Source organism: Xenopus tropicalis, chromosome 8 (genome assembly GCF_000004195.4).
Source record: "Xenopus tropicalis strain Nigerian chromosome 8, UCB_Xtro_10.0, whole genome shotgun sequence".
NCBI classification, from domain to species: Eukaryota; Metazoa; Chordata; class Amphibia; order Anura; family Pipidae; genus Xenopus; species Xenopus tropicalis.
Window position 1 is genome coordinate 133,180,683 of NC_030684.2, and position 18,381 is coordinate 133,199,063.

At 44.4% G+C, this 18,381-nt stretch overlaps 1 protein-coding gene across 2 annotated transcripts; it reads left to right on the top strand.

The window, feature by feature from the left end:
• The first annotated feature begins 2,204 nt into the window (after nucleotides 1-2,204).
• Nucleotides 2,205-17,517, top strand: ttc24 (tetratricopeptide repeat domain 24). 2 transcript variants are annotated; one of them, XM_031891982.1, is made up of 13 exons: nucleotides 2,209-2,311; nucleotides 3,997-4,103; nucleotides 5,939-6,733; nucleotides 7,101-7,316; nucleotides 8,257-8,385; nucleotides 8,667-8,788; nucleotides 9,638-9,757; nucleotides 11,111-11,217; nucleotides 11,905-12,119; nucleotides 14,520-14,661; nucleotides 15,205-15,287; nucleotides 15,398-15,446; nucleotides 16,615-17,517. In XM_031891982.1, coding segments are annotated over exons 2-13 (2,085 nt in total). In that variant the 5' UTR covers nucleotides 2,209-2,311; nucleotides 3,997-4,102; the 3' UTR covers nucleotides 16,721-17,517. The 2 variants fall into 2 exon arrangements, with proteins under 2 accessions (XP_002938990.2, XP_031747842.1); XM_002938944.5 differs by lacking the exon at nucleotides 3,997-4,103 and having other exon boundaries at nucleotides 2,205-2,311.
• Nucleotides 17,518-18,381: the final 864 nt, after the last annotated feature.

The window sequence follows — 18,381 nt, forward strand, 5'->3', positions numbered from 1 at the left end:
CCAGAAAGCTCCGAATTACGGAAAGCCCGTCTTCCATAGACTCCATTTTAATCAAATAATTCAGAATTTTAAAACTGATTTTTTTTTTTTCTGTAATAATAAAAAGTATCTGTACTTGATCCCAACTAAGATATAATTACCCCTTATTGGGGGCAGAACAGCCCTATTGGGTTTATTTAATGGTTAAATGATTCCCTTTTCTCTGTAATAATAAAACAGTGCCTGTACTTGATCCCAACTAAGATATAATTACCCCTTATTGGGGGCAGAACAACCCTATTGGGTTTATTTAATGGTTAAATGATTCCCTTTTCTCTGTAATAATAAAACAGTATCTGTACTTGATCCCAACTAAGATATAATTACCCCTTATTGGGGTAGAACAGCCCTATTGGGTTTATTTCATGGTTAAATGATTCCTTTTTCTCTGTAATAATAAAACAGTACCTGTACTTGATCCCAACTAAGATATAATTACCCCTTATTGGGGGTAGAACAGCCCTATTGGGTTTATTTAATGGTTAAATGATTCCCTTTTCTCTGTAATAATAAAACAGTACCTTGTACTTGATCCCAACTAAGATATAAATAATCCTTATTAGATGCAAAACAATCCTGTTGGGTTTAATTAATGTTTTATTGATTTTTTAGTAGACAAGGTATGAAGATCCAAATTATGGAAAGACCCCTTATCCGGAATACCCTTGGTCCCAAGCATTCTGGATAATGGGTCCAATACCTGTACTACAGTAAAAGCTGCATACACTACATACATTTAACTAGGGTAAATAATTCTGTAGGTGTGAAGCATTACATTGCTTTAAAAAAAAAAAAAAAAGCTTAAGGAAAGCATAAAACTACAATAGTCCCACTTCATAAAAACATCTAATTACTGCCCAAACAGGACAATCCCCTAAAAAAATGTTTTCACAGACTTGTTTCTGGGCTTGCCACCTTTTCTTAACCTTCTTATATAGGGTTACCACCATTTCTGGGGAAAAAAATATTTTTTTTTGCCTTTTTTCCCTATTAATAACATTGGCATCAAGCATCATTTTTACAGGCCTGGTCGGTAAAATACTGACAAGGTGGCGACCCTATTCCTAAAGGCCCCCATACATGGTAAGATCCGCTCGCTTGGCGAGACCGCCAAGCGAGCGGATCTTCCCCCGATATCCCCACCTACGGGTGGGCGATATCAGGGAGCTTGAAGTTAAAAAAAAAAATAATCTGATCGTTTGGTCCTGGGACCAAACGTCTGGATTATGTAGGCGGCAATGGGGCAGTCGGTTCGGGGACCGCATCAGCGAGCTGATGTGCCCCCCGATCCGACTGAATCTTTTAACCTGGCCGATCGATATCTGGCCAATTTCAGGCCAAATATTGGTCTGCCAGCCTGCTCTTTCTGCCCCTACACGGGCAGATAAGCTGCCGAGTCGGTCCAAGGGACCGACATCGGCAGCTTCTATCGGCCCGTGTATGAGGGCCTTAAGCTTTATATTTTTTCCCTATTAACAACATTGCATCTAGTATCAGATTTACCAGCCAGGCCAGTACAATACCAGCTACATGGCAACCCTATTTGACTGCTCCCTGACTCTTACTTTCCACATCTGATGGTGGATCATGGGTGCCAGGGTCAGACTGGGGGGTGCAGGGCCCACCGGGCAGCCAAAAGCTATTGCTCTGTGAGGCTACAGTTTTATTGTTATTGTTACTTTTTATTACTTAACTTTCTATTTATTCTCTCTTCTATTAATATCCCAGTCTCTCATTTAACCCACAGCTTTGTTGCCAAGGTAAACAAGACCCTAGCAACCAGATAGCTGCTGAAATTCCAAACTAAAGAGCAGAAAAACAAAAAGCTAATTAACTCAAAAACAACAATGAATAAAAAATGAAAACCAATTGCAAATAGTTTTTAAATATCAGTGTCTACATCATACTAAAAGTTAAATTCAGCCCCTTTGAGGGATGTAAACATAAAAGCATAGGTGTGTTTTTGGCTAATTATGTTTTCACGATGGAATCTGTCAGCTTGCTGAATCTATATGTATGTGGTGTTTGGGATTAAGGTAGTTCTTAGTTCCTGAGTGCCTTGTGTGAGACTTGCAGTGTATTATTTCTTCTCTCGGGGAAGGAGGAGGGATTCTAGGCCATTGTTGACCTCAGTTGCCATAGGAGACTCTGACAATAGAAAGCAAGTTGCCTTAGGAAAATAAACACCGCACAGCCATTCGGAGCGTGCGTCCCAGTAAGAGGGACCGAGGCACAAAGCAACATTACTCGGCTCACTTGTACATTCTGACAGGTATGTGGGGCTTTATGTTCTACACTGTTACCTTCCCCATAGCTGTAACCACCTATATTATATCTGCAACTCTGACACCTCTGTAGGGCCCTCTGCTTCATTCTTATATATTGCACTTACAGACCTTCAGCTCATTGTATGGAATCCGGAAGATGTATAATAGGGAGAGAAAAAAGTTATTTGATTCCCAAATAAGGGACAAATCAGATTGCTGTGGCAACATTTTACTACTTAGATACCCTAGAAACCTTTTTTTATTATCCTTTATATAGCATTGATATATTCCACAACACTTTACAGACATTATACATTATTGACATCAGGCATTGCCCCAGTTAAGCTTACAGCCTAAGGACCCTATCACATATATACATATATATATAATCAGGCTCCATGGAGGGAGCAGGCCAATTACACAAGCGTCATGCAGAGCTTTAAAATAGAGTCATGCATTTCATATTAGCTGTGGGGATAATAGCTTCTGAGAAGGGACTGTGGCTGTGGGATAGCAGGTATAGTAGGGAGAGATGGTGCCTATAGTAGTAGTGGGGGGATAATAGCCTCTGGGAAGGGACTGGGGCTGTGGGATAGCAGATATAGTAGGGAGAGATGGTGCCTATAGTAGCAGTGGGGGGATAATAGCCTCTGGGAAGGGACTGGGGCTGTGGGATAGCAGGTATAGTAGGGAGAGATGGTGCCTATAGTAGCAGTGGGATAATAGCCTCTGGGAAGGGACTGGGGCTGTGGGATAGCAGGTATAGTAGGGAGCGATGGTGCCTATAGCAGCAGTGGGGGGATAATAGCCTCTGGGAAGGGACTGTGGCTGTGGGATAGCAGGTATAGTAGGGAGAGATGGTGCCTATAGTAGCAGTGGGGGGATAATAGCCTCTGGGAAGGGACTGGGGCTGTGGGATAGCAGGTATAGTAGGGAGAGATGGTGCCTATAGTAGCAGTGAGATAATAGCCTCTGGGAAGGGACTGGGGCTGTGGGATAGCAGGTATAGTAGGGAGAGATGGTGCCTATAGTAGCAGTGGGGGGATAATAGCCCCTGGGAAGGGACTGGGGCTGTGGGATAGCAGGTATAGTAGGGAGAGATCGTGCCTATAGTAGCAGTGGGGGATAATAGCCTCTGGGAAGGGACTGTGGCTGTGGGATAGCAGGTATAGTAGGGAGAGATGGTGCCTATAGTAGCAGTGGGGGGATAATAGCCTCTGGGAAGGGACTGGGGCTGTGGGATAGCACGTATAGTAAGGAGAGATGGTGCCTATAGTAACAGTGGGATAATAGCCTCTGGGAAGGGACTGTGGCTGTGGGATAGCAGGTATAGTAGGGAGAGATGGTGCCTATAGTAGCAGTGGGGGGATAATAGCCTCTGGGAAGGGACTGGGGCTGTGGGATAGCAGGTATAGTAGGGAGAGATGGTGCCTATAGTAGCAGTGGGGGGATAATAGCCTCTGGGAAGGGACTGGGGCTGTGGGATAGCAGGTATAGTAGGGAGAGATGGTGCCTATAGTAGCAGTGGGGGGATAATAGCCTCTGGGAAGGGACTGTGGCGTGGGATAGCACGTACAGGCTATATCTAAGCCTATGACGGTGCTCTTGGAGAATAAATGTGTAAGGTAATAGAGATGTTGTTTTAATAAAGTTTTTTGTTTGTAACTTATTATTTTTTTGGTGACTTTAGTGATTTTTGAGTGGCTATGTGCTGACGCCTGACCTAAGGGTAAACCTGCTGGTTATGAGTCAACCCAGTGTCGGAGTGGCCCACCAGGATACCAGGAAAACTATATAGTAAGGAGAGATGGTGCCTATAGTAACAGTGGGATAATAGCCTCTGGGAAGGGACTGTGGCTGTGGGATAGCAGGTATAGTAGGGAGAGATGGTGCCTATAGTAGCAGTGGGGGGATAATAGCCTCTGGGAAGGGACTGGGGCTGTGGGATAGCAGGTATAGTAGGGAGAGATGGTGCCTATAGTAGCAGTGAGATAATAGCCTCTGGGAAGGGACTGGGGCTGTGGGATAGCAGGTATAGTAGGGAGAGATGGTGCCTATAGTAGCAGTGGGGGGATAATAGCCCCTGGGAAGGGACTGGGGCTGTGGGATAGCAGGTATAGTAGGGAGAGATCGTGCCTATAGTAGCAGTGGGGGATAATAGCCTCTGGGAAGGGACTGCGGCTGTGGGATAACAGGTATAGTAGGGAGAGATGGTGCCTATAGTAGCAGTGGGGGGATAATAGCCTCTGGGAAGGGACTGGGGCTGTGGGATAGCACGTATAGTAAGGAGAGATGGTGCCTATAGTAACAGTGGGATAATAGCCTCTGGGAAGGGACTGTGGCTGTGGGATAGCAGGTATAGTAGGGAGAGATGGTGCCTATAGTAGCAGTGGGGGGATAATAGCCTCTGGGAAGGGACTGTGGCGTGGGATAGCACGTACAGGCTATATCTAAGCCTATGACAGTGCTCTTGGAGAATAAATGTTTAAGGTAATAGAGATGTTGTTTTAATAAAGTTTTTTGTTTGTAACTTATTATTTTTTTGGTGACTTTAGTGATTTTTGAGTGGCTATGTGCTGACGCCTGACCTAAGGGTAAACCTGCTGGTTATGAGTCAACCCAGTGTCGGAGTGGCCCACCAGGATACCAGGAAAACTCCCGGTGGGCCCAGGTGTCAGTGGGCCCTCCTGCTCCTGACCATTTGGCCTGTTTCATGGTCATTCCCTATTTCTAAATGGGAAGAAAGAGATGGAAGGATAGATGCTATCATGTAAATAAAATAGACTAGTAGAATGAAGAGGTTGGGTGAGGAAAGAAGGAAAAATAGTTTGGAAAGTGGGCCTAGGGTCAAAGGTTTTCTGTTGGGCCCCTGGGGTCCCAGTCTGACACTGGGTCAACCCACACATCACTACAGTAGTACAGTATATTAGTGTAGGCCAACCTGCAGCCCTTCAGTTGCAAGACCACAGTTAATTTATAAACAAAGGGACCTGTTTTCATTAAGGTTGGCTCGTATTGGATATTGGTCATTTACAACCCTTATTTACAGTACAAATCGCTACATTTCTTCTCATTCTTCATCATTCGAAATCCTGGCAGGGGAGGAGGGACTAAAACACCAATGTTACAAGTTGTAACAACTTCTCCACAGCTTACAGAGAGCATTCAGGAACTATATAACCCACAATGCATTGCACAGTGATGTTCCTTTCCTTATAGACATCACATGTGCAGGGAATTGCACACTGAGGGCAAGTGTTGACTACTTAAGTAGGGTTTGGTTGGAGTTCCCCTTTAATAAAGCTGCGTGAAATAGTATTGGCAACCAAGTCACTTACCCACTCATGGCAACCAAGTTGCTTACCCACTCAGCCCCATTCTCCTGCCCTCCCAGCTTGGTCTGCAAACTACCTGCCACCTTAATCTTCATGTGGGTGTTTGACCCAAGTTTGGTATGGGTCTCCCACAGACTGCCTCTGCTGCCTACCCTATGTACAGATCCTTAGGGGTTGTTCACCTTCGAGAAAATAGTATTAAAAATGTGTACTTTTTTGGTCAAAATCTATGCTCTCTTTTGTTATACCTACACAGTTTACCTTTAAATAACTACATTTGTTTATTTTATCTTTTAGTGGTCTTCAAAGTGGCAAAACCACTAGCAATGGCCTCTGGGGACTTACAGACAGAGGAACCTAATGACGAGGTCCCAGGATCAACCAAGTCCCATGGTACCAAGAAGAAGAAAAAGAGGACAAAAATAAAAGACTCAGTAGACAACTCTGTTGCTGCAGAAGGCGAAGAAAATGATTCTGGACAGGTGAAGGCAGAGATCGAGCATCTTACAAAAGCGGGACATAGGGCTCTGCTATCTAGTGACTTCCAGGTGGCCCTGTCCTGCTTTAAAAGGGCATTTTTGGTTTCTTTGGGCACTAAACTAAAAACTGTCCAAAGGGCCTGTGCTTTTAATCTTGGAGCTGCCTACGTGGAAACCGGGAAACCAGAAAAAGGCTTGGAATTTCTTCTAAAATCCCAACCAAAAGATGGAGAAGGAGAAGAACGTATGGGGGACCTTAATTTTAACTTGGGCACTGCTTACGAGGGCCTGAAGGATTTTCCAAAAGCACTGGAGCATTTTCGCAAAGCTGCCAATCTCTACAAACCAACCCAGCTTGGGAACGAGGGAGACACCCACATGAAGATGGGATATTGCTACCTTAGCATGAAGGACACTGCCCGCGCAGCCCAGTGCTTTCAGGAGGCAGGGTACTCATACATAGAGGCCCAAAGGATGGACATGGCAGCAGTAGCTCTTAACGATGCTGCTAACTACATGCTACAGAGCCAGAGTTATGACTCAAGCCATGTACTACAAGTTCTTAATGAAGCACGCCTACTGTGTGAACATGTTGCAAAGAAGGACTTGCTAGGTATGTGGATTATTCACCAGGGCCTATTAGCCAGTCAAAGTCTAGAGCATTCCTTCCTGTGATTTCCCTCTTGTGAAGTCCTTTCCTCTCTTCACCTGGAGTCTGGGTCTCTTCTTCTTATACCTTGCCTCCCATATGTTTCAGTGGTGTCTCTATTTCCAGGCCCCTCGTTATGTTCAGTTATCAGTTCCATGGATTCAGTGTTACTGGGATTTTTTTTGGTAATGGCAATTGTCTTTGCTTTATGGCCCTTCTGTTTCATTCTACTCCCATTGTGTTGGATTAAAAGACTTTTCTTCACATATTTAGTTCTTCAGCATTTTTCTCTAAAGTTTTTTTTATACATTTTCTATTTACTTCTTTGCAGCCAAACTTCACAATGACATTGGCTTAAGTTATGCGCAACTAAAGATCTTTCCAATGGCCGTAGAATGCTTCCATCAGGCTCTTCCTTTCTGCCAAGACAATGGAGAAGACAGGAGAAAAGAAGCTGTGGTACTGCAGAACCTGGGAGCAGCCTATAACACACAAGAACAGTTTGAAAAAGGCTTAGAGTACCACAAGAAGGCAGCATCGTTACACAGTAGGTTCCAGGAGATAGCCTCCATTAATGTGCAGAGGCTTTAAGGCCAAGAGATATTAATAATGACTGACTGTTACTGAAATCATGGATTTATAGTTATAGACTGTGTCAAGAGAATATGGGAGCCTATGGGAGGTTTTAGGGTTGTCAAGAAGAATTTATCATTCTTCTATCTGATATCCTATTAAGAATGCTGGCATCAAGAACCATTTTACTGGCTAGGACAGGGAAAGACTAGCTGGGTGGTAGCCCTAGTGGGAATACAGATGGCTGTGTCATGGGGGCCAAGGTGGCAGCCAAGAACAACACTGTATATCTCTGCTTTATTTGCTCTGATACAAGAGCACAGTTAGGATAAAAAAGAAAATGTAATTACGCATTAAACTGCATATGGGGCATGTAAAAACATCTACAAGGTTTTTTGTCCAGATCTAATAACCCATAGCAACCAATCAAGAGGTTGCTTTCAAACTGCAGTCTAGTAAAACGTAGTAGTTGCTATGGGTTAATGGAAGTGGAGCAAACTTTGTGCCTGGTAGTATATTCAACCCTTATAATTGTGTTATCTGTGACCAGATATTATTGTGCCTGATATTATATAATTGTGTTATCTGTGGAAAGATATAGTAAAACCATATATGTGGCCAGATATGGTTCATCCATGTCTGGCAAAAGATAACACAATTAGATACACAAGGATCTAAGCATCTGCTAATGCTACCCCATGCCTCCCATCAGTTTCCATCCAGGCCACAATTATTCATGCTTAGACATGCCACAATCCTTTATAAACCCAGATGCATTTTGGGTATGCACACCTAGTCTTAGGTTCACCCTTCTTAGGACAGTGCCTTGCCCATTTAGGGACAACTGGGATGCACGTCAGTAAGTGCAAGCATTTCATTTATGCCCCTTCAGCCATAGCTTTTGTATTTTCCAGGTATTCTAGGAAACCGCAGAGCCCAGGGCCAGTGCTTTGGAAACCTGGCTTATGCTTTCAGCCAACTTGAGGACCACGAAGCTGCAGGCGAGAATTACCTTCATGCCCTACAAGCCTTCAAGGATTCAGGTAAAGGGCCCTATGACAGGCAGTATGGACAGGGCTGGTCTGCACCTTGTACCAGAACCCCTCAATTTCAAAGTAGTTACTGCCTGTGCCATGTATAAGGAGCCTTACTAGAATTGCAAGCAAGGCCCTGTAGCTATACTAGATCTCTTCCTGATGCAGGTCACACAGACCTACCAGAAATCAGTTCTGACTAGCAACTCATGAACTGGTATCAGTGAGATAAGATGGGGCAGCTTTGTTTGACTGACATATCTGATCTGTTCTCTACCTTTGTCCGGCAGATGATATCCATGGGCAATGGCAGGCATGTGAGGGTCTCGGAGCAGCCAAATTCCGCCTTGGAGATGCTGAGAAGGCCATTCAGTATTACAAGCAGGCTCTGTCCTTACTCTCCAAAGCCAAGGTAAGATGTTACAGGGAAAATTTGAGTTTTGAGCAATTCATTGGATTTCAGGCTAAGCAGCTGCACTACCTGTGCTATCAGGACTACCATCAAAGGGGTACTGCAGCCAGGGGCCCTGTGGCAGAGGGGACCCAATGGAAAAATGTTATTTGGAAACTGTAAAATGGGTTGGGCTTGTGGTGAAGTGGGCATGGTTTGGGTGGAGTTTTGTTATAATTGGGGAGTGGCCAGGGTTAATCAGATCATTATTGGGGAAGGGCCCTGCTAACTTAGCAGTTACTGCTGGTTGCCTAACTCCATAAGGGCTATTTATTAAGCTATGTCAGAGGTAAACAAATACACAACACATGGCTGTCTGAACACCAGGCATTTCCCTTTTAAAATCCAGGCTGGTTTGTACCTCTCACTCTGCACTTACTGTCACTTTCCACACCTACATGAACTCTAATGCCAGTTACCCTGACCATATGTCTTAGCCCTCCCTTTTAGAATGTAAGCTCTTGCGAGCAGGGCCCTCCCCCAAGTGACTCCGATCCTCATTCAATGTAACTGCAATCCATTTTTGTGAATTATTTATATGTATATGTTAACTGTTCTGTCTTTTATACCCCTCTATTCTGTAAAGCGCTGCGTAAATTGATGGCGCTATATAAATAATAATAATAATAAAAAAGATGTGTATAGATTTAAGGCAACTATAAAGTCCGGTGTAATACAGATGTAGGCCGCATATATATATTCACTTCTGATTTCCCAGTTGCGGTCTACATCCTACCAAGGGTTAATTTTTATGGTAAACTTCCCCTTTAAAGTTTAACTTCTCTGTTGTTTTCTGGTTCTCTCTTATAGGAATATTCTGACACAACTCAGGAGCGGATAGTGAATAAACTGACGGATGCCCTTCAGTACAAGCTCAGTGTGAACAGCCGCCTCTCCCACTGCGGTGGGCTCAATGCAGCAGCCCCTCTTGTAAGTTCCACGAGCACAGCTAGAGGCTATCTGAACTTGGCTTGGGGAAATATTGTGGAGAGATAACGGAGGCACAGGAAATCATTTATAAATATCTCCTTCGCCTAAAGATATTGTCCAATGTTAGAGGTTACTTCATTTTCATTTTGTGTTTGGCTGTTTATCTCACATTCCTTTCCCGTGTCCCTGAATTCCACACATGACCATGGGCAAACGCAATATGCGATAAGCTCCATTCTGATTAGATTTTAATTAGAAGAACTGTCCCTGGATAAAGCTGGTGTGGAGCAAGGATGTTAAGGTCTGCTTCCCTAAATTAAAATGGGTTAAAGGGGAACCTTTTGCAATTAATTTTTTTTTCTCATGATATTAGGAGTTTTACACTGCTAATATCTGACTGAGGTTATTGCTGAAGTCAATGGATTATGTTGCATTACTTCATTTGAAGAAAAAATATTACAGAAGGTCCTAATCGTATTGTAATACGCTGCAGATCCAGTGTTGGCCTGGGATGTTAAGAACCCCTCCAGAAACCCTCAAGCTATAGACCCACTCTCCAAACATTTTTCTCTTATCTGTCCCTCTCTCCAATTCACTTCTTTGTTCTCGTACAGAAATAGGGAATAGGCACAATAAAGGCAACCAAATGATTGGGTGAGCGAGGGCCTGGGCCCACCACGAGATTTTGTAAATTATTATTATTAACATTTATTTATAAAGCGCCAACATATTCCGCAGCGCTGTACAATAAATGGATTTCATACATTGGACGTACAGAGTAACATATAAAGCAATCAATAACCGATACAGGAGGTAAAGAGAGCCCAATAAATACAAATATATAGACAAATAAGGATATGTGCTGAATAAACCGCGTCCATATATTCTCCATATATCATATTAATTGCCCTACTAAAGAATCTCGCCAAACTGGAATATATATCAGTAAATATTGCCCTTTTACATCCTTTCCCTTGAGCCGCCATTTAGTGATGGGCTGTGTGCTCCCTCAAAGATCAGCTGACAGGAAATAATGCAGCTCTAACTGTAACAGGAAGTAGTGTGGGAGCAAAAGGCAGAACTCTGCCCATTCATTGGCTGAGGGGCCTAGCATGTATGTGTGCCTTGGCTTGTTTTTGCACATCCTGAATCATGTGATCCCACGGGGCGGCCCTTAGTACTTAAAATGGCAGTTTTTGAGGGGTATAGTTTTCCTTTAAACATGCAGCACAGAGGCAGCCATTGTGGGATTAGGTCCCATTTCTATCAGTTTACAGAGGCTGAAAATGCCAAATGTTGGTCATTAGGAGCCAGATTTAATCCTAACGTTGAAAATGTTTTTCGCTTGTCTAGAAGTCATTCCCCGGAAAGCTGCAAAATACAGGCCTAGTACGATTCTCTTCAGGGGCTGCTATCGAAAATACAAACCTACCTCAGGCGTTCCCAGTTGAACTCCGACGGTAAGTACAGATGCCTGTACTGGCGCAATGCATTGCTTGGCAGTCACTAGCTCATTAAAGGAGAAGGAAAGGTAAAAACTCAGTAAGCTTTATCAGAAAGCTCTATGTAAATACAGCCATAAGCACTCACAGAAACACTGCAGTCCTCTATCAAAAGAAACACAGGATTTCTTGTCTCCTTTTTGTAAACATGTTGTTCGGGTGTCTGACTTCCTCTCTCAGAAAAATCCTTCATTCTCGTGGCCATAGCCTGCGCAGCTCTCTCCTCTCTCCTGATCCCCCTCCCATAAGAATTCATAAAACTCACTCCCCCCTCCCTTAGGAATGTGTGATCTGAGCTATAACGGCTACACTGCAAACAGGAAGCTATTTAAAATGGCAGCTGCTGTCTTAAGCAAACAGAGAAAGCTTCTAGGGCTCTTTACTCAGGTATGGCAATGCTTTCTGCAGAATAAGTATAGTGTTCTAGGTGGCACTAATGTGGCAAATCTATTGGCAGTAAAATGCCAAAATTACTTTCCTTCTCCTTTAAGGTTAATAATACTGGTCTAAATCATTTTAATCAAGCAAAATCATTTTATGGCCCACCTAAACTTTTAAAAATGGGCATTTAATACAGTATACAGTATATGGCAAACTGTATTAGAAGTTGAAGGTTTTCCATGAATAATGTTGCCTGCTCTACAGTGTGCAGGAGCCATTTATAATAAAAGCTCCTCCAATGGAACATTTTGATGACCCTGAATCTTGCGATGAAGCTGAAGAACCTGTAACGGAGAATCCCACAATGACAGAAGAAGAAGAAGAAGAAGAGGACAATGACAAAGAAGAAGAGGAGGACAACAGCAGGGCACTGAGGAATACTGGCAAGCAGACAACAAAAATCCCATCCCATCCATCAGGTACAGTTAAACAGAAACATACACTTTTGGGTTGGCAACTGATTTTCTTCCTGCCTAGCATTGAAGTGTTAATGTCACCATCTTGCCCTGCAATGTCTGCTATCTTCCCATTCTTCATAACTACTCTAGTCACCTTGCTGTACTTCCAGGAGTACCCAGGGCAGAAATAAGCACTCACCCCAAATCTCCCCCTAACTGGCCTTCAGGCTGGGCCCCCTTAGCCCATAACAAGGTTACAGATATATAGAAACATTGGGGAAACAGTCACCCCGCTATACTTCTAGAGGTGCCAGGGAACAAATAAGCATTCACCCCAAATCTCCCCCTAACTGGCCTTCAGGCTGGGCCCCCTTAGCCCATAACAAGGTTACAGATATATAGAAACATTGGGGTAACAGTCACCCTGCTATAGTTCCAGGGGTACCCAGGGCACAAATAAGCACTCACCCCAAATCCCCCCTAACTGGCCTTCAGGCTGGGCCCCCTTAGCCCATAACAAGGTTACAGATATATAGAAACATTGGGGTAACAGTTACCTTGCTATACTTCCAGGAGTACCCAGGGCACAAATAAGCACTCACCCCAAATCCCCCCTAACTGGCCTTCAGGCTGGGCCCCCTTAGCCCATAACAAGGTTACAGATATATAGAAACATTGGGGTAACAGTCACCCCGCTATAGTTCCAGGGGTACCCAGGGCACAAATAAGCACTTTCCCCAAATCCCCCCCTAACTGGCCTTCAGGCTGGGCCCCCTTAGCCCATAACAAGGTTACAGATATATAGAAACATTGGGGAAACAGTCACCCCGCTATACTTCTAGAGGTGCCAGGGAACAAATAAGCATTCACCCCAAATCTCCCCCTAACTGGCCTTCAGGCTGGGCCCCCTTAGCCCATAACAAGGTTACAGATATATAGAAACATTGGGGTAACAGTTACCTTGCTATACTTCCAGGAGTACCCAGGGCACAAATAAGCACTCACCCCAAATCCCCCCCTAACTGGCCTTCAGGCTGGGCCCCCTTAGCCCATAACAAGGTTACAGATATATAGAAACATTGGGGTAACAGTCACCCTGCTATAGTTCCAGGGGTACCCAGGGCACAAATAAGCACTCACCCCAAATCCCCCCTAACTGGCCTTCAGGCTGGGCCCCCTTAGCCCATAACAAGGTTACAGATATATAGAAACATTGGGGTAACAGTCACCCTGCTATAGTTCCAGGGGTACCCAGGGCACAAATAAGCACTCACCCCAAATCCCCCCTAACTGGCCTTCAGGCTGGGCCCCGTAGCCCATAACAAGGTTACAGATATATAGAAATATTGGGGTAACAGTCACAACGCTATACTTCCAGAGGTGCCCAGGGAACAAATAAGCACTCACCCCAAATCTCCCCCTAACTGGCCTTCAGGCTGGGCCCCCTTAGCTCATAACAAGGTTACAGATATATAGAAACATTGGGGTAACAGTCACCCTGCTATAGGTCCAGGGGTACCTAGGGCACAAATAAGCACTCACCCCAAATCCCCCCCTAACTGGCCTTCAGGCTGGGCCCCTTAGCCCATAACAAGGTTATAGATATATAGAAACATTGGGGTAACAGTCACCCTGCTATAGGTCCAGGGGTACCCAGGGCACAAATAAGCACTCACCCCAAATCCCCCCTAACTGGCCTTCAGGCTGGGCCCCCTTAGCCCATAACAAGGTTACAGATATATAGAAACATTGGGGTAACAGTCACCCTGCTATAGTTCCAGGGGTACCCAGGGCACAAATAAGCACTCACCCCAAATCCCCCCTAACTGGCCTTCAGGCTGGGCCCCGTAGCCCATAACAAGGTTACAGATATATAGAAATATTGGGGTAACAGTCACAACGCTATACTTCCAGAGGTGCCCAGGGAACAAATAAGCACTCACCCCAAATCTCCCCCTAACTGGCCTTCAGGCTGGGCCCCCTTAGCTCATAACAAGGTTACAGATATATAGAAACATTGGGGTAACAGTCACCCTGCTATAGGTCCAGGGGTACCTAGGGCACAAATAAGCACTCACCCCAAATCCCCCCCTAACTGGCCTTCAGGCTGGGCCCCTTAGCCCATAACAAGGTTATAGATATATAGAAACATTGGGGTAACAGTCACCCTGCTATAGGTCCAGGGGTACCCAGGGCACAAATAAGCACTCACCCCAAATCCCCCCTAACTGGCCTTCAGGCTGGGCCCCCTTAGCCCATAACAAGGTTACAGATATATAGAAACATTGGGGAAACAGTCACCCGCTATACTTCTAGAGGTGCCAGGGAACAAATAAGCACTCACCCTTAGCTCATAACAAGGGTACAGATATATAGAAACATTTTTTTTTAAAACTTTTTAAATTCATGTTTTTCTGGCAGAGAATGAAGTGGAGGAGGAGGAGGACGACGAGGAGGATGATTCAAACAGTCTAACAATGATAACAAACCAGTACTCAGAGGACTGTGAAGAACCCAATTCTGCTGGCATCTCCCACTATGCAAATTACCCACAGGCCAACAGGTACAATAGTGACATTAAAGGCAACGCCACCCCAAAACATTGTTTTTTGCTTAATGACAGATAATTAACTGAGCAGAAAGGCCTCAAGGGACACTTCCTGTATCAGCAACCTGATCTACTGACATTCAGTCCAGCTGACCCCTTGAAGCTAGGGGCACTCATGTTACAAATTAACTATATTAACAGTGGAAAAACTGCTAATATCATGCAAACAACACTAAACTATATCACTAAACTGCAGTTTTTGGGTTGGGGGTAATGTAATTTGGAAAGTTGCTTTAAATTACATTTTCTTTCATTATGCAAAAAAAAAAAGTTTTTGGGTTGGCACACACTTGAAGGTTGTTTTCCAAATTATAAACCTGAATGGCTTTTTGACCCAGACAATATGGGTGCTGGTTACCAGAGGGCAGAGCCTACCAAAATTGATTGATGGCCTTGACGTGTTTGACTATCCCCTAGCAACTGTTTACTAATGGATGAGTCTTCGCTTTCCAAGGGAACGTGAGGCGCCACTAAATCCTATGTTTCCTTTACTCACAGCAATCTGAATAATACTTACTTGCGGCCTGATCCATTCTACCAGAACAGTCGTCACAATGGGATGTTGCAGGACACCCAGAAAAGTAAGTATTAGCAAGGGGAATCCTGACTGGCTGAGAAAGACCACAAATCTACATTGACCCTATAGGAAAAGAGGAGCGTATATTAATTCCTAACTCCTGTTTATCACCAGGTAACCATGACTATGAAACACTGAAGTTGAAGACCATGGCTTTAGAGAGGTAAGACTGCAATGGCGCACTCAATGTCTGTATTTAATTGGTGCCCGCTTTAACAATGATTTACTAACCGGATCTCTCTCACTACTTAAGGTGGCCATACACGGGCCGATTGTAGCTGCCGATATTGGTCCTTTGGACCGATTCGGCAGCTTATTGGCCCCTGTAGGGGCAGGAACGAGGGGCAAGCCCGACCGAAATCTGACCTGAAATTGGCCAGATATCGATTGGGTAGGTTAAAAGATTTAGTCGGATCAGGGACCGCATCAACGAGCCGACTGCACCTACATTTTCCCGTAGGTGGGGATATCGGGAGAAGATCCGCTCGCTTGGCGACCTCACCAAGCGATCGGATCTTAACGTGTATGGCCACCTTTAGACTCTCAGAGGCAACTAATGTAGGCTGATGTGATCAGCTGTCACTTGGTAAGGTCTAGCCAGCCAGTAGAGGAGGAAGGTGAGGGCTGGTACCAGCGAATTAAACCCATAGGGCTCATTTACCAAGTGCAGGGCAGGGTGCAAGGCACAAAATAACAGGGGCACGCCACCATGTTTTTGCATATTTACGCACTGCCCTGTACTTTGCTGAACGGCTTCAGGCCAAAATGGTGCACATAATCCCGTGTCTTTCATGCCATTCAGGAGGCCTGGACTGGGATTCATAATAGGACGTGTAATTTCACAGAAGCCCAAACAGCCCCCACAAGCCCACTAAATAATGGCTGTCTAAGGCATCTTACAGCAGCTGCTCTGGCATTTGCCAGAATGTAAAGGAGCGCAAAGAAGTGCACATGTGTGTGGTGATGTTGCCGGGGGTGGCAAAATGGTAAGCAGCAATGGGGGAAAGATAAAGTGTAAGCAGAGAGGTACCCCATACACAGATGCCCAAACAGCCCCCCACAGGCCCAATAAATAGTGACTGTCTAATTATAGGTTGCTGTTTGATATCATTAGTCTCCCTGTAATAATTATTGATGTCACCCCTTCTCCCTTACTACATGGTGAATATTAAAAATATTTGCAAACAAAATAATTTCAAATGGCGATGACCAAGCTGACTTCAGCCCTTATACTATAACCAGACATCTCTGTGTAGGGGATCTCAATCTACAAATCCATACAGAAGTAGCACTTGTGTGTAAGTGAAGAGTGATTTATTTTTTACTTTCAGAAGCCAACGTAAACAATCAGACGTCCCCCTTCATATACCCAGACCGGACCCTAACCAGAAGCCCGGGTCAGGGAAGCCTGAATCTAGAATGTGTCACATAATGTGAAATTCACGAGGTGGAACAGGGTGAGTCGTGGACTTGGGCCAGAAAGAGAAATCCCACTCCTACAGAAATGCTTCCTCTACCACTTTATCTAATATAAGACTAAGCCATAGGAGGCAATAAAAATTCCACAGGCTTGGTGCCTGCTAACAAGCTATTTGCACATCCTCATTGCACATCCAGCTGGAATCTCAGGGAAATGTCAACCAACCAGCTGCCGCAGCCCCTGAAGAGGCACCTAGCTACAGAACCTGATCAGAACCAGGCTATGGCTGCCTATAAGAGAGAGCTCTTGTATTTCATTAAAACAAGACCAGGCAGTACATATAAGTTCTACTTGGGTTTTGTTTGAGGATGATGCTTCTACACTCCAATAGACTGTGCTTCCCACAGAGGTGGGTCTGATTTTAATTCAGAAAAGAGATTGTAATGGATTTGAATGAATTCCACTCTCCATTCTTCAAGGAGCTTATGACATTAGAAACCAAGTTCTGTTTTTGTTTTAATTTCTAAGCAGTATTTGGGCTTTTCACTCACTGGAGAATATGGGAGACATTGTATTGCATATTGTATTATTCTTGCTTACAGCAACCTTGAAGTATACTGGGGGGGAGGGGCAATTTTGCCATCCTGCCTTGCATTGGTTGTAAAGTTCAACTAACTCCCAGGGACTAAACATTCCTAAAAGGCCACTAAACACTATAGTTTCCATCTTGAATTGTGTAGGAGGGAATACCAATACAGGTATAGTTTTATGGTATCAACCTGTACAGGCTATGGACAAACTTAGGGGGCTGTTCCTGCTGAATTGTGCTTAGTACAGGGGAATCCCTATGCTGCCATAGTTTTATGGTATCTCTCTGTACAGGCTATGAGCAAACATAGGGGGCTGTTCCTGCTGAATTGTGCTTAGTGCAGGGGAATCCCTATGCTGCCATAGTTTTATGGTATCTCTCTGTACAGGCTATGAGCAAACTTAGGGGGCTGTTCCTGCTGAATTGTGCTTAGTACAGAGGAATCCCTATGCTGCCATAATTTTATGGTATCTCTCTGTACAGGCTATGAGCAAACTTAGGGGGCGGTTCCTGCTGAATTGTGCTTAGTACAGGGGAATCCCTATGTGCCATAGTTTTATGGTATCTCTTTTTACAGGCTATGAGCAAACTTAGGGGGCTGTTCCTGCTGAATTGTTCTTAGTACAGGGGAATCCCTATGGTTGCATAGTGTTATGGTATCTCTCTGTACAGGCTAAGAGCAAAGGGGAATTACCTTTGCAGAAATTATTGTCTTCCTGCTTGTTAGAACTGGACCTAGGGGTAGGAAGGTGCCTAGGGCACATCTTGTTGGAGATGCAATTCAGGGAAGGGGGAGAAATTGAATAGATCCTCTGCATGGTCTATGTATGCTTCACTAGGGATGGGGGACTGGGGGTTGTTTGGGGGCTGGTGGTTTCAAACAAGCAGATGTTGGGGGGTAAGATGGGGTGGATGTTTGCTTTGGGTGCTATATGTCTTGGCCTGGCATTTTTATCTATTCATACTATGCTTACACAGTAGGGCTGAATGGATCTTTGGGACAGTCAGTGATTTGCAGCTGGAGAACTTTTATTATATTAGTATATGGTTGGTTTTTATTGGGTTCATCTGGTTAGTCACACATGGCAT